This window comes from Alosa sapidissima, chromosome 7 (genome assembly GCF_018492685.1).
Source record: "Alosa sapidissima isolate fAloSap1 chromosome 7, fAloSap1.pri, whole genome shotgun sequence".
Taxonomy (NCBI): domain Eukaryota; kingdom Metazoa; phylum Chordata; class Actinopteri; order Clupeiformes; family Clupeidae; genus Alosa; species Alosa sapidissima.
In genome coordinates this window covers 24181016-24198953 of record NC_055963.1, presented here as the reverse complement: position 1 = coordinate 24198953, position 17938 = coordinate 24181016, and the positions used below count along the sequence as shown (strand labels likewise).

The 17938-nt window shown below is 44.2% G+C and overlaps 1 protein-coding gene across 5 annotated transcripts; it reads right to left on the bottom strand.

The window, feature by feature from the left end:
* Positions 1 to 268: 268 nt before the first annotated feature.
* On the bottom strand, positions 269 to 17494 carry brpf3b (bromodomain and PHD finger containing, 3b). 5 transcript variants are annotated; one of them, XM_042096933.1, is made up of 14 exons: positions 17303 to 17493; positions 16834 to 17021; positions 13058 to 14629; positions 12499 to 12655; positions 10123 to 10254; positions 9706 to 9834; positions 8066 to 8378; positions 6893 to 7192; positions 4160 to 4765; positions 3811 to 3892; positions 3538 to 3632; positions 3013 to 3107; positions 2086 to 2240; positions 269 to 1645 (listed from the first exon to the last, which is right to left on the bottom strand). In XM_042096933.1, the coding sequence occupies exons 3-14, from the start codon at positions 14587 to 14589 to the stop codon at positions 1462 to 1464; spliced, it is 3780 nt and encodes a 1259-aa protein (XP_041952867.1). In that variant the 5' UTR covers positions 14590 to 14629; positions 16834 to 17021; positions 17303 to 17493; the 3' UTR covers positions 269 to 1461. The 5 variants fall into 5 exon arrangements, with proteins under 5 accessions (XP_041952867.1, XP_041952868.1, XP_041952873.1 ...); XM_042096934.1 differs by lacking the exon at positions 16834 to 17021 and having other exon boundaries at positions 17303 to 17494; XM_042096939.1 differs by lacking the exon at positions 17303 to 17493 and having other exon boundaries at positions 10123 to 10251; positions 16834 to 17163.
* Between the last annotated feature and the right edge of the window lie 444 nt (positions 17495 to 17938).

Genomic DNA, 17938 nt, shown 5'->3' with positions numbered 1-17938 from the left:
GAAAAGCAGTTATTTGGCTTAGGATCCTCTAGCACTCTGACTAGGCTACTTGAATACTGCTGCTGCAAGTAAAAGTCATGAGTGTGTAAGGTGGTAGTCTACTGATTTAGAATAGTCTTTTGGAGAATGTGATCCACACAGCTGTCTAATGAAAGGAGACTATTTCAGCACCATTTCCACTTGAAACTCAAACTCAAAATGAAACCCAAAATGAAGATCCAAACCAAGTTTGATGTTCAGCATAAAAAAAAGGACAGGTACAAAGCAAAAGTTTTCAATATAACATTTATTTCCCTCAACATGAGAAAATACTGTTTGACCGGTTATTTGGCAAGTAGGTAAAATCTGCAGTTTGTACAAGCTTAAAATGGCTCTGGGGCTCCATAGTATAAACAGGATCTAGAACTCAGGGAACTTTCTACAATAAATACAGGTTTGTGTGCTTCTGGGTGGAGAGGGGACTTTGAACAGGATGTGGAAAAGAAAAAACCAAAAACACATTGGGAGACCCTACCGTATTACTCTTTCACAAATCTTAACATCACTACCTCACAGTCACAATCTCACCTTGGTTGTTTGTCTTTATAACCCTATTCAATAGTTTATCTTAAATAACAATTTCATCTCAAATCTTTAACCAATATATAATTTTATTTCTCTATTCTTTTTCTTTTAAAACGGTCCATAAATAAATTACATTTCTGTGTATCAAAAAAAATGAGAATATATATTTTACCATAGACTGTGTGTGTGCGCTGGTGCAGGTACACATACCAAGTGTATATGTCTAGATGTGCATATGCACACACAAACTGACATACACAAGCTAAAATACACTTTGTAGCAAGTCAGTTAAATTGATTTTTTTACACATATGTACACGTTTCTTCATACCTTCAGGTAATTGAATTGATTTGCAAAATGAGCGCAAAATTAAATTAGATCTCATATGGTATAAACAGACGTATATACATGAGTGTCTTTACAATATACAAAGTGGTTTTTGTAAAACGTCAAAAAGTAAAAAGCTACAATAAGAAAATGGCAGTGATCCTTTCAATGCTCGCGTGACTTACTGTCCATACTCTTAAAAACAAGGGGGCCTCTCTGGCAAATAAAATAACAGCTCCCGCCCAATCTTCAGACGTGATCAACACCATCCCCAAACACATGAATGAATGCAGAAGAAAACGTCAAATAAAACAAAAAACCCCATCATCCATAAAAACATTCCCCTTCCCCACAGTACTGTCCGACCATCATACCCAGTAAAGCGGACAATCCTTCACAACCAGTCTCTTTCACTGCAGACACAAAACAGAACAGGGAAGCATTAAAGGCATGTTGGCGATGTTTGATTTGTTTGTTTTCTTGTTGTTTCCAACACTATGGGCCGGAATTGATGGCAGCAATTATGGCTAAGGGTTCTCTGCAGCTTCTCTCAGCACTCCTCTCGGGGGTCTAGAGGTAATTGGAGGCGACAAAGCCGTGGTCGCCGCGCACGCGACTCTGGTGCATCATGGCGCGGTTGTAGGCCACCTGAACGGACTTTCGGATGCTGGTCTTGCGGCCCTCCATCATGCGCAGCTTGTCGCCAGTGTCATCCATGCCCAGGGGGATCAACTTGTCTCGTGGCAGCCATTGCCTGCAAGAGCACAGGAGGAGGGTCAGTGGTCAGTGGCACCACCAGGGGAAAACAGAGCGAACACAAAAGGAGAGGGAGAGGGAGAGGTGTGGGAGGCTCCGTGGAGTGGTCCTCCATGACAAAGGAATATATGAAATATAAAAAGATATAGAGAAAGTAACAAACGATCACAGAAACATCAAATATTAAACAGAGCCATATTAAGAGATCTATAAATGTGTAACACACAAAAGCTATCAGCATGCTGCTTGCATTCACCTGTAAACAAAGGAGGGTTCAAAATGCAGAAGCCAAAAACCCCATTTCTCTACTAATAAATCAGTAAAACAGACCAAATGTGTTTTAAAATGTGTACCGACCTCCCCCTCTTAAATAATTCAGGGATCTTAGCATAGAAACAGAGCTCTGCACACCCCTCGCTTCTCCTCCAATCGTCTTACCAGGTCCTCTTATTGTCAAAGAAGAGCACCAAGTAGAGCCGCTCCCCGGCCTCCTCCTGCCTGGCCTCTCCCAGGCGGAGCACGTCCAGCGGGGGCACGGGGATGGGCACCCCGTTATGCAGCAGGCCCTCCTGGGGCATGTCTGGGTCAATGATCTGCAGAGACATGATTCACCATGATTGACCATGCTTCACCAGTGATTCAGCTGTCTGTGAGGATTTATTGACGGGGTCAAAGATTCAATTCTGACAGCACTGCTGGGATGTTGGGCAAATTAGGGAAAAACAATAACAACAACAACAAAAGGATGAAAAAAAATAAAAATAATAATATATAGATCTTGATTGAGGTGATTGAAGTTAGGATTGAGGCACAATGACATACTGGAATGGCTAGTTTGTTATTTGATTTTGTTTAGGTTTTGTTTTCAAAACAGTAGTGACAGTTGGGGGCAGCCGTGACCTACTGGTTAGCGCTTCGGACTTGTAACTGGAGGGTTGCCGGTTCGAACCCCGACCAGTAGGCACAGCTGAAGTGCCCTTGAGCAAGGCACCTAACCCCTCACTGCTCCCCAAACGCCGCTGTTGTTGCAGGCAGCTCACTGCGCCGGGATTAGTGTGTGGTGATGTCTCTACATTTATCCCAATCTGTAAATGTGAATCACTGTGTGTTCACTGTGTGCTGAGTGTGTTTCACTAATTCATGGATTGGGATAAATGCAGAGACCAAATTTCCCTCACAGGATCAAAAGATTATATATACCCCATTTTGATTTGGATGGAAATCACTGAAGGAACTATTTATGACTAATAAACAGACATTTCATGAAATTTAGTCTTTGGAAGACTTAATATGGTTTGGATGTACAGGATACCGATACCCAATTGTACTGTGACGCGTGAGGCAAATGAGTTTCAGGGCTCTCACCAGTGCAGGATAAGAGGGATAGCCTCGACACTTCGCCCACACCAGATCTAGAGGCTCTAACTCGCCACTGTTTTCACAGGAAAGCACATCACCACCTGGAAAGGCCAAATAGCAAATCAGTGTTCCAAGGTTAACATGATGAGAACATGTCCCGAGTGTCTACTTGAGTATGTGCCCATGTACACATCCCTGGAAGTGAGTTACACCATTTAGACTACAGCTCCCTTTCAGCTACAGGTTAGCTATAGGCGAACTGGAATAACCAGTGAATTATGCTAAGCTAGGCTAACACTGTCAAACTGGGTTATTGCAAGCAAAGAGAAGAGAATGGTATATGAATCTTCTTATTTAACTCTGAGGTAGATGGCAAATAATTTCCCCCAAAAATGGTGTGTTCCTTTAACACCTCACGGATAAACAAAAGATTGCGTTCTAACTACTGAATTGATAAACACAAATGGAAAATAAAGTGTGTTAGTAAATGTTTTGAAATTAGTTGCATCTTCTGGGAGGACTTGCTCTAACCTGCTCCAGTGTAGTCCGCGTCTCCGTTCACTGTGTCCAGGAAGGGCACTTTGGACAGGGCCGGCTTCCCTCGGCTCTTCTTAGGTGGTGATGCACTACGGATGTAGAAAAAAACTTTAATGGAGAACCAAATCAACTACGCCCTCTCATATCGAAATATACAGCTATGCTCTCTGTAACCAACTCGGAAACATAGCAGGAATGAAACAGAGAAACAAGAAAAAGCACCATTGCTGATCCTGTCTTTATCTGTGTAAGATGGAAGGTGCTTACATTTCCCTGGGTATCGTTGGAGACGAGCTGGATTCAGAGTCTGAGCCGCCATCTTTGTGCTTTTTGAAACCATTTGTGAGACCTGAGGAGGATCTTGTTGAGGTTAATGTACATTTCTATACTTTCAACAAGACATACAAATGCAAATCTACTAGTCCACCACTGGGGTTCATAGGCATTACAGCAAGTGGGTGACAAATCAGAGGATGTTTACATATGCTCTCCACAAAGTAGACAAAGCAAATAAAAACAAGTGACAGGGAAAGTGTGAGACACAATGAAGGTAGTGTGTGTGTGTGTGTGTGTGTGTGTGTGTGTGTGTGTGTGTGTGTGTGTCAGAACCACTGACCTGCCTCTGGCGTGCGTTGAGGTGATGCGTCTCGGTGGCGTTCTGGGCTGCTGCCTCGACTCCGAGGCCGCCGCTTGGGAGGCGGGGGTGAGGGAGGGGTGGGGGCAGGAGGGGGTTTGGTTGGGGTCGTGGGCACTGAAGTCAGAGGTGGGGGGGTCTGAAGGCAGTTTGAGGGGCTGATTGAGTCTGTACCTCCGTTTTGCAGCTGATTGTCTTTCTCTTTCTCCTTCTGCAGCTTGGCTCCGTTTTTGGCCTTTTTGAAAAGGACAGAAGTCCGGCGGCCCACCCCAACCGTGACCCGGGGGGGCGTGGTTGTTTCGGGGGAAGAGACCCCGTTGACCAACCCAGGACCTTTGTCCGGTGTCTGGGGTGGCGTCTTGAGAGACTCCTCCTCTTTGGTGCAGTTCTTAGTGATCGCCGGGGGTGTCACTGGCGTGTCTGAGCTCTCGCTGTTCAGCTTCAGGCGTTTGTTCGGACGGCTAAGGGTCCTGGGCTCTGTCGTCATCGGCCGCAGGGTGGGCGGGTCCTGCGGGGCGTCATCCCGTGGAGGGGGGTGGGCCAATCCTGAGGGCTCCAGGGTTGGAGGGGGAGTGCACTTGGAATCCTCTGATTGAGGTAAAAATGGAATAAGCTTGAAATCAAATTCTATTTTTCTATACTCCATATACTACACATAGCAGCATAACATATTGCAGAATAATATTATTCTGCAATATCTGCAACCATAGCAAGATGTCAAACACCTTTGCACTTTCACTCACTCACTTTCATCTCAACATTGTCAAAATATTTGAACACAACCATTATATCACACAGCAAATGAAATAGAACCCTTTACTTTGAGGTTACGGTATCCTGTACATTCAAACCATATTAAGTCTTCCAAAGACTAAATTTCATGAAATGTCTGTTTATTAGTCATTAATAGTTCCTTCACTGAGAGGCTTGTTTTTTTTCTGAATTTCCATCCAAATCAAAATGGGTATAAGTATATATACTCTTTTGATCAGTGGCAGACCGTCAGGGCCTTCAAGGCCTTCTCTGAAGGCTTAACTATTTTCGACGACGAATGAAAAATAATAGTGTCTTTACTAACATTTTACTTTACCATTTATTATTCGTTTCTTCTTCTCCTTCCCGATCGTTCTTGACTAGGCTAAACATATCCTACCGCTGTCCGCTATATTTGATTGACAGATTGTGTGAACAAATAGTGAGGGCGTGCGATACATTTTTATCCAATCGTGTGTCTTCCCTTGTTAAGGCCCGCATCAGGCCTTCACAAGGAATCACTGCGTTTTCGGTACCTAAGCAACCATTAGAAATCATATGTTTGGATTCGGGTTGATTGATGGCTACATCTGACTGATTAGCCAATCAAATCGACCTATTATGGCGAGGAAGGCAGGTCTGACTACAGCTGGACCTGCAATGTTCTAAAAGAATACCCGGAACCGTTCATCACGAATTTTGACGCTATCTATTTGACTTGAGGAATTTCGTGAGCATCTTCTGTCAGTCAGACTGACATTTACTGGAAAAGTACATGTCACACTGGCATGGCTTTGGTTATAGCTATGGACAGTATATTGACCGTTTTTGTTTAAAAAAATATATATTGATAAGCCTTCATTAAGCAAAATTATATCATGTAAAGTTACAGTGTCAACTGGACTACATGTTAGCAAGATGCACATAATGTCAGCTAGCTCTGCACGTAGCTGGTCAGTAGCCTATGCAGGAATTGGTAAGTTTTGTTTCATGTTTATTTGATAACATAGACTTGTAATACAGTACATGCTTGTAATCTGGCCCTTTTCTTTATAAAAAGTGTTTTTGTGTTGTATGCTAGCTTGAAGTTGTGTGTGAGTTGATGTGGCTTTGGTGAAGCTGTCTGGATCGGCATCTATGTGAAAATTGTCATTTGCCTTGGTTTCCTGCCCTGCTATAGTCTGACTATTTATATATCTGTGTTTTGTGGACATTATTGGTGAAATCAATGGCGTGGCCATCAGACATTATGAAATAGGCAACAAGCAGTAGTAGCAGCATAGGGCAATACGTTTTCTGACTTTTATGTTTAATGTCATGGTGGTGTGCTGAGAAATTTTCTTAGCATTTTTTCTGTATAGACACTTTCTCATAAATACGTTTGGCAAACACTGTAGGATAGCCTACTGTAGTTCCACATTAGCTTTTGAGTAATCAGAGCAGCAGCACAACCTAAAACAGTTGCACTGTAACGTTAACATTAAAGCTACAGCTAAGTAGGAGAGCCCTACAAACAGTTTGCTGATGTCAGATTAAACTATTAAATGAACACATCATTGTAGACCTGTGGCATTGCCATATGTGCGTGCAAGTCATGAACATAAGTTAGGCAACCGAAAGCCTAAATATTTCAAAATAGTCTGCACAAACCCATACTTGAGCGCTGTTCACTTTCAATATGACATGGACTAAATTGCACGTCTTCACCAGACAGTAGCAGGCAGCAGATTAATGAATATGGGTGATAAATAAGTAGCCTAGCCTAGCAGCCTATTCACTTTGATAAGGATGATGGTCGGGTGCTACAGCGGCGCTCGGGGAGCAGTGAGGGGTTAGGTGCCTTGCTCAAGGGCACTTCAGCCGTTCATACTGGTCAGGGTTCGAACCGGCAACCCTCCGGTTACAAGTCCGAAGCACAAACCAGTAGGCCACGGCTAGGGGGGGAAGCATCAAAGCTCTCACCTTTATCTGATCCAGACAGTGTGTGGTCTCCCTCTTTCTCCCCCTCCTCCTCCTCGTCCAGCTCATTGTCATCGTCGTCCTCGTCCTCCTCTTTGATTTCCCCGTTAAGCGTGTGGCGTGTGGAGGGCTGGCCCTGGCGAAAGCGCACGTTGTGGATCTCGCGGCGCAGCAGGCGGACGCGGCGTGTACGCGCTCCACTCGTGCGCATGGACGTCACCATGTCCAGCTTGTCCAGGAGCTCGCGCAGCTGCTCCTCGGCCGACATGTGCACACGGTTCTCCGGCTCCAGCAGAGAGTCCACTGCAGAGGGCAGGACAGCACAACACACCAATGACCACACAGAACAGATACAAACCCTACAGGCATACAATGGCATACAACTTGGCATAGTCATGGCATACAATTTGGCCACTGTGCACACCAATAAAGGAACAGAAAAAACTAAAACAAATACAGACCAGCTGTCTAGTATTCAACTGTCCACTGTCTTTGCAAAGGGTTTCAGCCAGAACCTGACTCTAATCAGTGATGTCTGGGGATTAAAATGGTAGGTTATGTAGGTAAGATCACACATCTTGGACTATCAGAGTAGAAAAATCAGTATTATCAATGTATTCATCTATTTCAATTAACACAGTGTTACAGCTTGAGTACAAATGTGCATAAGGGACTGGACACAGCACAGAGACCCCTGGACCACACAGAAGACCTTTGACACTCAAAACATGAGTGGAGCATGATTTTTCAACACGATTACTCAGTGATTTTGGAAACATCATCAATTTCTTAACCTTAAAAAATTAACAGTGTATTAAAAAGATTTTTCAAGATATTTCAAACAAATACAAGATCATGTATACAACATGTATACAACTTGACGATTAATTGATTATTTTGATTCGAGTTCATGCTCCCATGGAATTGACTGTAAGGTAACTCTACACCCCATTCCCACCGTCAGAGAATTTTGCAGCTCTGGCATTTGGCTTTCACAGTACTCCCCCAATGTCAGCATTTTCTCACAGAAATTTCACACCTTTCCACCGAAACGGCACATTTTGCTGCTGAAACGGCTCACTTTAGTGAGAACTGTTCCACCTCTGTTGTGTGTGTGTGTGTGTGTGTGTGTGTGTGTGAGAGAGTGTGAGTGTGAGGTGTGAGGGGGCCACTCACCGTCCTCCCAGGTGCAGCGGTAGTAGTCTGTCTTCTGCGGAGACTCCTGCAGGTGCATGCCCGTGGCAGGGTCCAAGCCCGCGTTCTGTGCCTGTCTCTGAGCCTGCCGCAGAATGGCGCCCCCTAGGTCTCGCAGACGCACTGCGGCCCGGTGGAAGAAGGTGTCCTTGTTGTTGTATGTGAGGCAGTTGGAGATCATCAGGTTGAAGTCCACCTCCATGTCAGCAATGGTGTGGTATTTGTGGGCCTCCAACTTGGAGTGCATGGTGGAGAAGTCCATTGGATGAGAGATAAACTCCAGGTAGTCAGGGACCTGAGACAAAATTATAAATAAGTAACATTTTCCTAGAACATGGGCAATTTTTAAGAGCTAATACAAATGCTGACTACAGTTAGTCTTGATAAGAAATTATAACCAACAATATATTATTTACCATCATAGCAAAACCAATAACGCATTGTCAATATCAGTGTGGCAGCAACTCCATCACACTAATAAACATTGATTACAGCCAGCTAGTGTTTAATGACAACATTTCAACACCCTTCAGACAGAGCTGAGGGCTGTGCTATGAAGCGAGGCTACTGGCTTCCCCGATGACCTTGGGGAAGCGGCTTACCTCTAAAAGAATGCAACAAAAGCATGTATTGTTTCAAAAGTGCTGTGTTCTTTTGAGATCTTTTGACTGCGGTTACTCCTGAAGTTAACAGGAAAAGCCAGTAATCTTGCATCGTAGCATAGCTCTGAGCAAAAAGGGCAAGCTGTTCAGACAATCATCCCAGTAGTTATCTAGTATCGGAACTCCCCCTATTACCACCGGTCCCGTATTTCCGCCGTCTTGCGTGTATGTGTCACTTAATATCCATTTCTATACAAACCAAGACGGCGGATTCCTAAAGAATCGCAAGCACCCACACCATAGGTGTATCTAAATTAGCTATGTACCAAAAATGACATGTTACCGTGACTCGAAGAGCTGTAAACAGTGTTGTAAGGCTGCGTGACAAATCCGCTTGGAGCTCCAGTGGAATTTTAATTTCATGACGAGAATTCACGGTCTAACCGTTCATGTGCCATTGAAATGGCGTAAATAGGCGACCCACCAGGCCAGGACTAACCTCTGAGCGTGGTAAACAAAATCGGATATTTCAGGCAGTAAAAGCCCCAGTAAGAACTAAACCAGATTTGGTTCAAATCTACACACCTATGGCTACTGAAAAATGTAAGGTTCATTTATTCATTTAAATGTTATTTTTAAGCATTAAAAACATAATTGTTTTAGAAGTTTCGAACGAAAGTGGTGGTAATTGGAGGCGTTACGATAGTATCTTCACCTCACTGCACAAATGCAATACATTTTCCTTATTCAGTTTGCATCCTGCATGCATTTGTGCTGTGTATTTGTATAGTGTTTAATGTTGTATGTTTATCCCCTCTAACTAAGGTGCTGCCTTTCTTGGCCAGGGCTCAGTTGGAAAAGAGATCTGTCTCAACGTGTCTACCCTGGTTAAACAAAGGATAAATACAAAATAAAAATAAATAAATAAATAAAATAAGACAACAAACGTGCAGATGAACAGAACACAGACAGACAGGACCCATAAACAAACAGCAGTGGCGGGCTTGCGGCCCCACTGACCTCCTTGAGGCTGACGGGCTCGGCAAAGATGTGTCCCGTGTCCTTCTCCTCCAGCTGCTCCAGCGCCGAGCGCAGCAGCACCAGAGACGGGGTCAGCTGCATCTCCATGGCAGCCTGGTGCACCTTCACCTGAGGGTTGAGGTCATGGAAAGGTCAAACCAACAAACTTGAGGTATGAGTGTTCTTGACAAGTCCTGTGGGAGGGTGTGAGTGGGACATTACCCTCAGCAAAAATATATAGATATATTCTAATTTCTAGTATTTTCCATGATCATTATTATCACCGCATATTTTGGCCACTCAACCTTTCAGCTGCCACACTTTTTAGGCTGATAGTTGCATGCATGCAATAATGTTGGTGGTACAGTTTCCCAGGTTTCTTCAGTGTGTGTGTGTGTGTGTGTGCGAATGTGGTACCTGTTCCCTCTTTAGCTTCTCCCTCTTGCGGATGAGCTCCACCAACAGTCTGGCTCTCTCCAGGTCGTGCCTCAGTTTCTGCCAGTATTTCCTCTCCTCCCGTACAGCGCTCACCTTCTCATCTGGCTCCTTCTGGAATACATGTACAAGCACACTCATTTACACAGATCACATACATGAACTGGGTCTTCATGGTCTTACAAACTAAACATGGGCAAACACGTTTATGATATTGCTCATACTCTGAAACAGACATGTGTAATGTCTGCCAAAAAATCAATTCATACTCCACATTCCATAAAAGATGGGGCAGTATACCTCCAGAAAGTGAGTTTGTCTACCCTAGAGTAACAACCGAGACACGTGTATAGAGCTGCACAGTCCCGCCCACAGCAAAAAATGCGGTTAGGTGCCAGATGTAAGGTTCCCATTCATTTGTCCCATTGACGTTGGGAAAAATCCGTATCTAAAGAGTTTTACAGCATGTCTTAGGCTAACCAGCTACGGCATAACTCATAAGCATACAACATATCATTTCGAGTGAAAAAACGAAGAGAAAATCAAAAAAAGTCATAGGTACAAGACTGTGTACATATTTTCATTTCCGAGCGAAGGAACTACTCATCCCATAAACCACCGCGCCTCACTGAGTAATATAGGCAAAATTGCCGCGATTTATTTTGCCATTTAAACCATTTCCAACTGGCGACAACACGCGAACCCTTTCCTCCAAACAGTGATTTTTATATAGTGAATGTGCAGTTATTTCAGAAGTAATCGTGTAAATAATTGTGTTTTGATATTGAATTTTATATTTATCATTGTGTATTTTATATTAGCGGTTAACTTTAACGTTAGCAACATGGTGCAGTGCTTCGTTCGTACCTGACCTTACCTGACGGTCATCCTATGCTGATGCATGGACCGGTGCATGGTCTGCTCTTGGACCACCATATTCAGTTTATTTATTTGCCGTGAATTATTACACAAAATGTTCATTAAATGCACGAAGAAGTATTCCTAGGTTAATGATTGATATGAATCATACAGTATGAAGGCCACAGTAGCCTAGCTAATGTTAACTAGCAGCATTAACGTTACCAACCTGCCTGCTTAACTCACCACAACTTTGTAGGTCTTGTCCCTCATGCTGGCCCTTACAAAACCCACAAGCTGACTCTCGGACACACAACAGTCAATAATGTGACCCGATTTAAAGTGGCTTTCACCTCTTAGGACACTGACTAAAACATAATATATTTCATACCTGTGTTGCAGCATGTAGGCTAATGTTAGCTGCATTATGTAATGACATACAATGTCGGAAATGCTAAAGGTTAGCCTGTCGGCTACCTGAAAAGTTTGAGCGTTTGAACTAACATTTACAGTGGCGGTTATGTTACCCGCATACTGCCTCCCATGGCCGAAACTGGTATTATGACACTTGTCGGGCTGTGGCTAGTAATTTAGCATGCTAATTCAAGTTGATATCTCTTCAGCACTATACCAGAGCCCGTCTCCCTTATTAGACATCATCGCCCTTATTTCCGCTCATTCTTTTGATGCGTGTAGCTCATTTTTTGGATATTTTTACCTCAATTCTTACACATGGCACCTTTAACCATTAACTTCCCTTACGAAAAAATAACTGCAGTTACACACTGTGTGTGTGTGTCTGTGTGATGAGTTTTTTGGTGTATTGCTCACTAGCAATTTTACATGAATTAGTTTACTACTTAAAGTTATCACAACTTATCATATCGACTCACAACATTAGGCTACAGCCGGTACAAATACTGTATGTTCTAACTAGTCTAACTATTAAATCAGCTAACATCAATGTTTACGTTGCCTTGTGTCTATTCTTGGCGAGCTGGTGTTAACCACGGGATCAGATACTGAATCATCGTGCTGTTGTGGTACGCCAGTTCTGCTTTGCAGTAGACACATTGCACCTTGTCTTCTTTTCTAAGTTTAAAATGATCCCAAAACTTTGGACATTCTCTGCCTTTTACAGACATTTTTTTGGCTCTCCATCATTGCACCAACTTAATTCTGAAAGTGGTGTGCGCATCAGTAATAACAGTACATGTGAAACAATAATCCCTGAGCTGAGCAGGCCACATTACAAGTGATAGGAATTAAGACGAAGCCTCGAGGCAGAAAATCTGCCTCAAATTAAATTAAATCTAATTATTCGAGTTACTCAAGTAATCGTTTCAGTCCTAGATTCTGTTCATTAGTTATCCAATGTGTTGATAAAAATATGCTACATTCCTTAACACTTCAGCAACATACCTGATATAACTTTGTCTTGGATTGTATGGTCCATCACTAACAGAATATTTCAGTACACACTACCAACAACCAACTGACCTGTTCTGCATTTCTCTGAGACTGAAGATTAGAATGCAGTCGACGAATCAAAGGCACCCCATTGCGTGACTGACGTTTCAGTAACCAATAGTTGTGAAGTCTCTGTAGGAACTGGTTCTTTCTCTGGATGATGATTCCTTTACATACTTTGTTCAACCTGTGACAAATTTCAGTGATGTCAATAAAAAAAAAATAAAAAAAAACAGTACGTGTTATGCCTAATCAAATGAAGGAATGCATTAAACACACATTTAACAGGCACGCAAACCAAATACCAAACAGTCATCATGCTAGGGGGCACTCATTTTCATGCATGGTATGGTAATTGGACTTAAGAGAGTCCAATAAAAGCATGAGTGTGTTCTATTTTCTTTTGTCCACCAATGGTGCTTGCAAATTTCTCATGTGTGTATTCTTTGCCAGGCTATATGCCAGTCACTCAGTGAAGTCTAAAACTGCACTATAATCATGTAATAACAAGTGTCTAGAAAATGAATATGATGCATTATTGCAGTTATACTTTACTCTTTCAATAAAGAGACATATTATGGCAGCTGACCTGTGGCTGGGAATCTGGGACACAGTGACCAGAGGCGTGACCACTTTCTTGGCAGCCACCTCCTGGTTCTTCTTCCCTTTCTTCTTCTCCTGCTGCTGTTTGGACTCCTTCTTCCCGCCCTTCTTCTGCTTCTTCAGGTGCGGGGCCTGCGTGTAGGCGCTGCACCCACGCTTCGCCCGGTTCCCCAGCACCCTCCCTGACTCCTCGTCGTCTGACGCCTGTCTGTCGTGCGCTGGCGGTGAGTGCGCGTCGCAGAACGCAGTCTTTTTGACGGAGAAGGTGGTGCCGTTGACAGTGGTCTCGCGCACCGGGTCGATCTTCATGAAGAGCCCGGCGCGCTGCGCACACGTCACGTGGAACGCTGTATAGCAGTTGGCCTTGTGGCACTGGATGGAGGCACCGCGCCCTTTCTGCTTGCACAGGTAGCAGGTGAGCTTCCAGCGCGCCGGCGGGATGTTGTCCACGCCCTCCACGGGCTCCAGGAAGACCGTGTTGGCGAAGCACACCTCGGGGATCCAGATAGCGCAGACCACGTGTGCCCAGCGCCCGTCGCTGGTCTGCTTGAAGGCGCCGCCGCGGTTGGGGCAGAGCACACAGTCGATGGGACGCGCAGGAGACTGCAGGCAGCAGCGGCACAGCCACTGGCCCTCGGGGATGTAGGGCACGCCGTAGCACTCCTGGTGCACGGCCAGGTTGCAGATGTCGCAGAAGAGGATCACGTTGCTGTTGAGGCACTCGTCGTCCAGGCACACGCAGCAGAAGGCGTCCTCGTCAATGGTGCTCTGTGCCGATGCCTGGCTTCGTGACTCCAGGAAGGACTCCTTCTCCAGCCGGTCCATCAGCAGCTCGAAGATGTCCGGCGACACCGCCGTCTGGTTGTCCGAGGAGCGTTTGTCGTTCACCATCTCCAACCATGCCATGTCCTCATCATCCATGTCGTACTCTGCGTCGGCTTCCAGCTCCTCCACCGACTTCTCGATGTAGCGGTAGTAGGCGGTGGGTAGCGGGGTGGCCTCGACAGGGGAGAAGGTGTCCATTTCACGGAAAGTGGGTTCAGGGAGCTGGCTGGGGCCGTGGGGCTGCGTGTGTGACTGAGCATGAGTGCTGTTGTTCTGGGACGCAGCGGAGGATGAGAGTGAGTGCTTACTGTCTTTCCTGCGGCCTTTGTTTCCTGTTGGTTTGCGTCCGGGAGTCGCCACGGCGACCGGAGCAGGCTGCTCACTGTTCTCCTTGTTGCTGTTGCACTCTGCGATATCCTGGGCTGTCATCTCGTCCTCGGTGATGACCGGCAGTGGGTCACAGATGTTAATGCGGTGAAGGCGTCCATCTAGGTCCACCTCCACCATCTTCTGCGATTGGGCATAGGTCAGCGTCTCCCGAGCTGGAGACACCTTAATGTTGCTGTAGGGGGATGACGGACGTTGCTGACTGGCCCCTCGGCCCCCCGGTCCTGCCCCCCGGACAGCTGCATCTGCCCGCTGCCTGCCTCCCAAACCCCCGGCTGGGTTTCCCCTCCTGCGTGGCCTTCTCATGGGCCCCTGACCACACACCTGTCTGTGCCTCTACCAACACCTGCACAAAATAAAAAGGTACAACGTGTAATTCACTACATGCTGAAAAAGTATTCAGTCCTTAAGTGACAATAGCATTCCTATCACACACAAACCCCACATTTCTTAGAGGCCTTCAAAGAAGGAAATAAGCGGAGACTGTGTTAAATGTGTACAATATTTTGACATTTTTTTTACCGTTTAGAAGCAACATATAATATCACTTAATAATGTAAAAACACAAATTCCATTACTCTGTGCCAAATAACTATTCATTTGTGGGCACAATATCTGATCACTTTGTAAGGAAAGTTCCTAAGTAAATGGCTAAGAAAAAGCCTAACATAAGACACTCGGTACTTCTATGTTTTTGAAAAATACACATGGCCTACATCGCTAAATCGGATGCTAAATTGACCTGACACTAAGATCCCTCATTGGTTTTATGTTGTGGATTCACAGTCCCACGTGTGTTCACTAAATCACGGACAAATAAGAAGTCTGTTCCTTTAAATTTATGGCGCGCTCGTTTTAAGAAGCGGAAGCGGTCACGGATCAGCCGGGTATCTGCAAATATTCCACTTTATAGCCTCGAAAAGACTATACATCTCTTCTAAACCTGTTATTAAGTACCCACGTCTAAAACATTAACGTCTAATATGACATTTCGGTAGTCACACTTTCGAGACTACATTTTACAGTTCGCAGCTGCTAAATGTAACTTGTTACCTAACTAGATAGCCATCACTTGACCAACGTTTGATTGATGCGCGTCTTCTATGCCAACTTTTGTCTGTCTGCCATCAAACGTTAAACTGAATCCTACTTCTGGTACCATTACCATGTAATTTCAAGAAAAGCACAATTATGTTTGCATAAATCGGATCTACAACGACTCGTAAAAGTTTTAGCTAGCAGACTTAGCTCAAGTTAGTTGGGAATGCAACCTTTTATATGATGAATGTGCTGAAAAGCTAGCTAACCAAGTAGCACAGCTACCTACACTCGTTTACCAATCCAATCAGTATTATTCTCTTGTTAAACGTGCAGAACAGTCTGCTGTAGGTTTAAGGAGTGGCATAGGCAAATAATATACTCACCGTTTTCATCCAAATTAGCTGTAAATCAACTTTGTTCTCGATAGCAAACTAGCTGATTATCAAAACGGTGGATAGCTTTCCCCTTTTAGCTAACAGCGGCGTATCTGCATACAATCAACCATTCGGCGCCTACTTTTCTGTATAGCCAACGTCAAAAACGCAGTAGTAAAACATGTATCAACACATACTGTCCAATATATATTTCCAACAGGACTGGCACTTTAATTTGCTCCCCGATTTGAAGTTCACTTTTCGGATCAAGGCGAAACTCAAATTGTGTTTTTATTTTTGCTATTCTTGGAGGCGGGGCTAACATTAGCCTGTTAGCCAGGTCAGTGGGGGTAGGAACCCTAGACCTACTTTGAATTCAATAAAATAATCGAAGATTAGTCAATACAACTCCTTCCATAGAGCACGATGTTAAACCACAAATCGGTGTCGCAATTTAAATGACTCTTCCAGTTACATAACTGTTAATAATTACTGTTCACATTTCTCTGAAACTAGACATCCAATTTCAGTAGAACTTTACCAGACGGGCTCTGACTTTACCAACTGACTCCATAGATAACCAATCATCATTCTGCATATAAGCATGGAGCCAGACTTTGACCAATCACAGTAAAGACAAGTGTTGCCTTTGGAGCAGTTTAGGTTGCGCGCCCTCAATTCTAGAACGAAGTGTCAGCCATTTTTATCGTTTACATGTACTTAACAAATTTCCACAACATTCACGAGTTCCTCTTGAGCAAGCAATTACATTACAGGCCATCCTAATTTACCACTAAAGCCCTCGTTAAATTCTGTAACGACGTACAGACGAAGGACAGGTCCAACAACAAATGACACGAACACCTACCTACTTTAGTGGTATGTTAACTGAAGAGTTAGCTAGTGTAGCGAAGTTAGCGACAGGCACAAACCATCACGAGTTTCTCACTAGAAAGCTAGCACACCACTTGATAACGTATTATTTAGCCAGGCATATTTTGCTCTTGACTTATTAGCAGACTGCATTGCACCTGACATTGACAATCGTACAGCGAAACATAATATTATAACGCAAGCTGGGTTTGTTCACAGCGTTTAACGTTAGCAACAACTTAGTAAACCCATCTTAACTTACCTTGCGTGTAAACCACTGTTCGGCAACCGGGCGTAAACTCCTAGCAAGCACAACTACAGCTAGCTAACTAGCTAAAACCAATTTTGCGCTAGCTACCTTGCTGCGCCCGGTCCACAAAGCCGGCAATTTTTGGTGATAAAACGTCCTCTGTACCTCAGTCATCCATTATGCATTCGACCAAACGTTTTCTGTGGAAACATGAATCCCTAGATGTTTATTTTGATAGCTGTTAAACTGTATAACTGTCGTGGTTACTGAGCGTGAAATTGATGCTACTTGCTAACTCAAATGTAAGTTACTACCTTAGCAAGCTAGCTATGGCTTACGGATAGAGAGCTTTCAGTCAAGATAGCCAGAACACGCCCCTTAGGAAGAGAAAAGCAACCTCTCGGGTAACGTTAACAGCTGTGCAGGCGAGGTGATCTTGTTAAAATTTTGGAACAAAACAGGTAAAATTATCAAGGCATACCTGTGTCACACACGGGTTGCTGCATATCTTATGCTGACTCTCCACAATGCCGTTCGTCTAGTGGCACATTTAGTTCGTGCAGGTCACAACTCGCTATACATTTCCATTAGTAACATGAGCCTACGCAGCTCACCCAACGTGAACTAACGACCCCAAAGAAACTGGACGGGGACCAAACCATTCCCATACTGACTTGTCGGTAGTCTACACACAGGGATGACCCAAGGCACACTCCTAATGTTTTACTGACGCAAACATTGTGTTATTGTCATAATAGTCTATGGTTGTTGTACAATGCTGGTGTTCTGTAGGCTGTATGCAACAGTTTTAACCAACACAATTTCAAGAAAACTAGGGAGGTTAAATTAGGCCTGCAAATGTTTTCTTCTAGAGTCAGCTACAAAAGGAGTCAAGCAGCAGTCGGTGTCGTCCAATAGGTCTACCTCTATTTACGACCCAAGCCATGAAGTCTTTGTTATGCATGCACATTTGTTTCGCCCCACCAGGCAATTTGCATTTCAAATGTTAGCGCCTGTTTCCCAACTTTTGAAAGGATACCACAGGTAGTCTAACCTCTTCAGTGTGTTTTGTGCGCTTTTCATGATAACTGGTAAAACTACATAAATATCGGACAAT

Coding starts and splice junctions, on each gene's coding strand:
- brpf3b (XM_042096934.1), bottom strand. CDS start 14,589: ATGAGAAGGCCACGCAGGAGGGGAAACCCAGCCGGGGGTTTGGGAGGC. Junction 7,193..8,065: donor CCGCTGCACCTGGGAGGACG/GTGAGTGGCCCC, acceptor TGCCCTCTGCAG/TGGACTCTCTGCTGGAGCCG. Junction 2,241..3,012: donor ATCCCTCTTATCCTGCACTG/GTGAGAGCCCTG, acceptor ATGTCTCTGCAG/ATCATTGACCCAGACATGCC.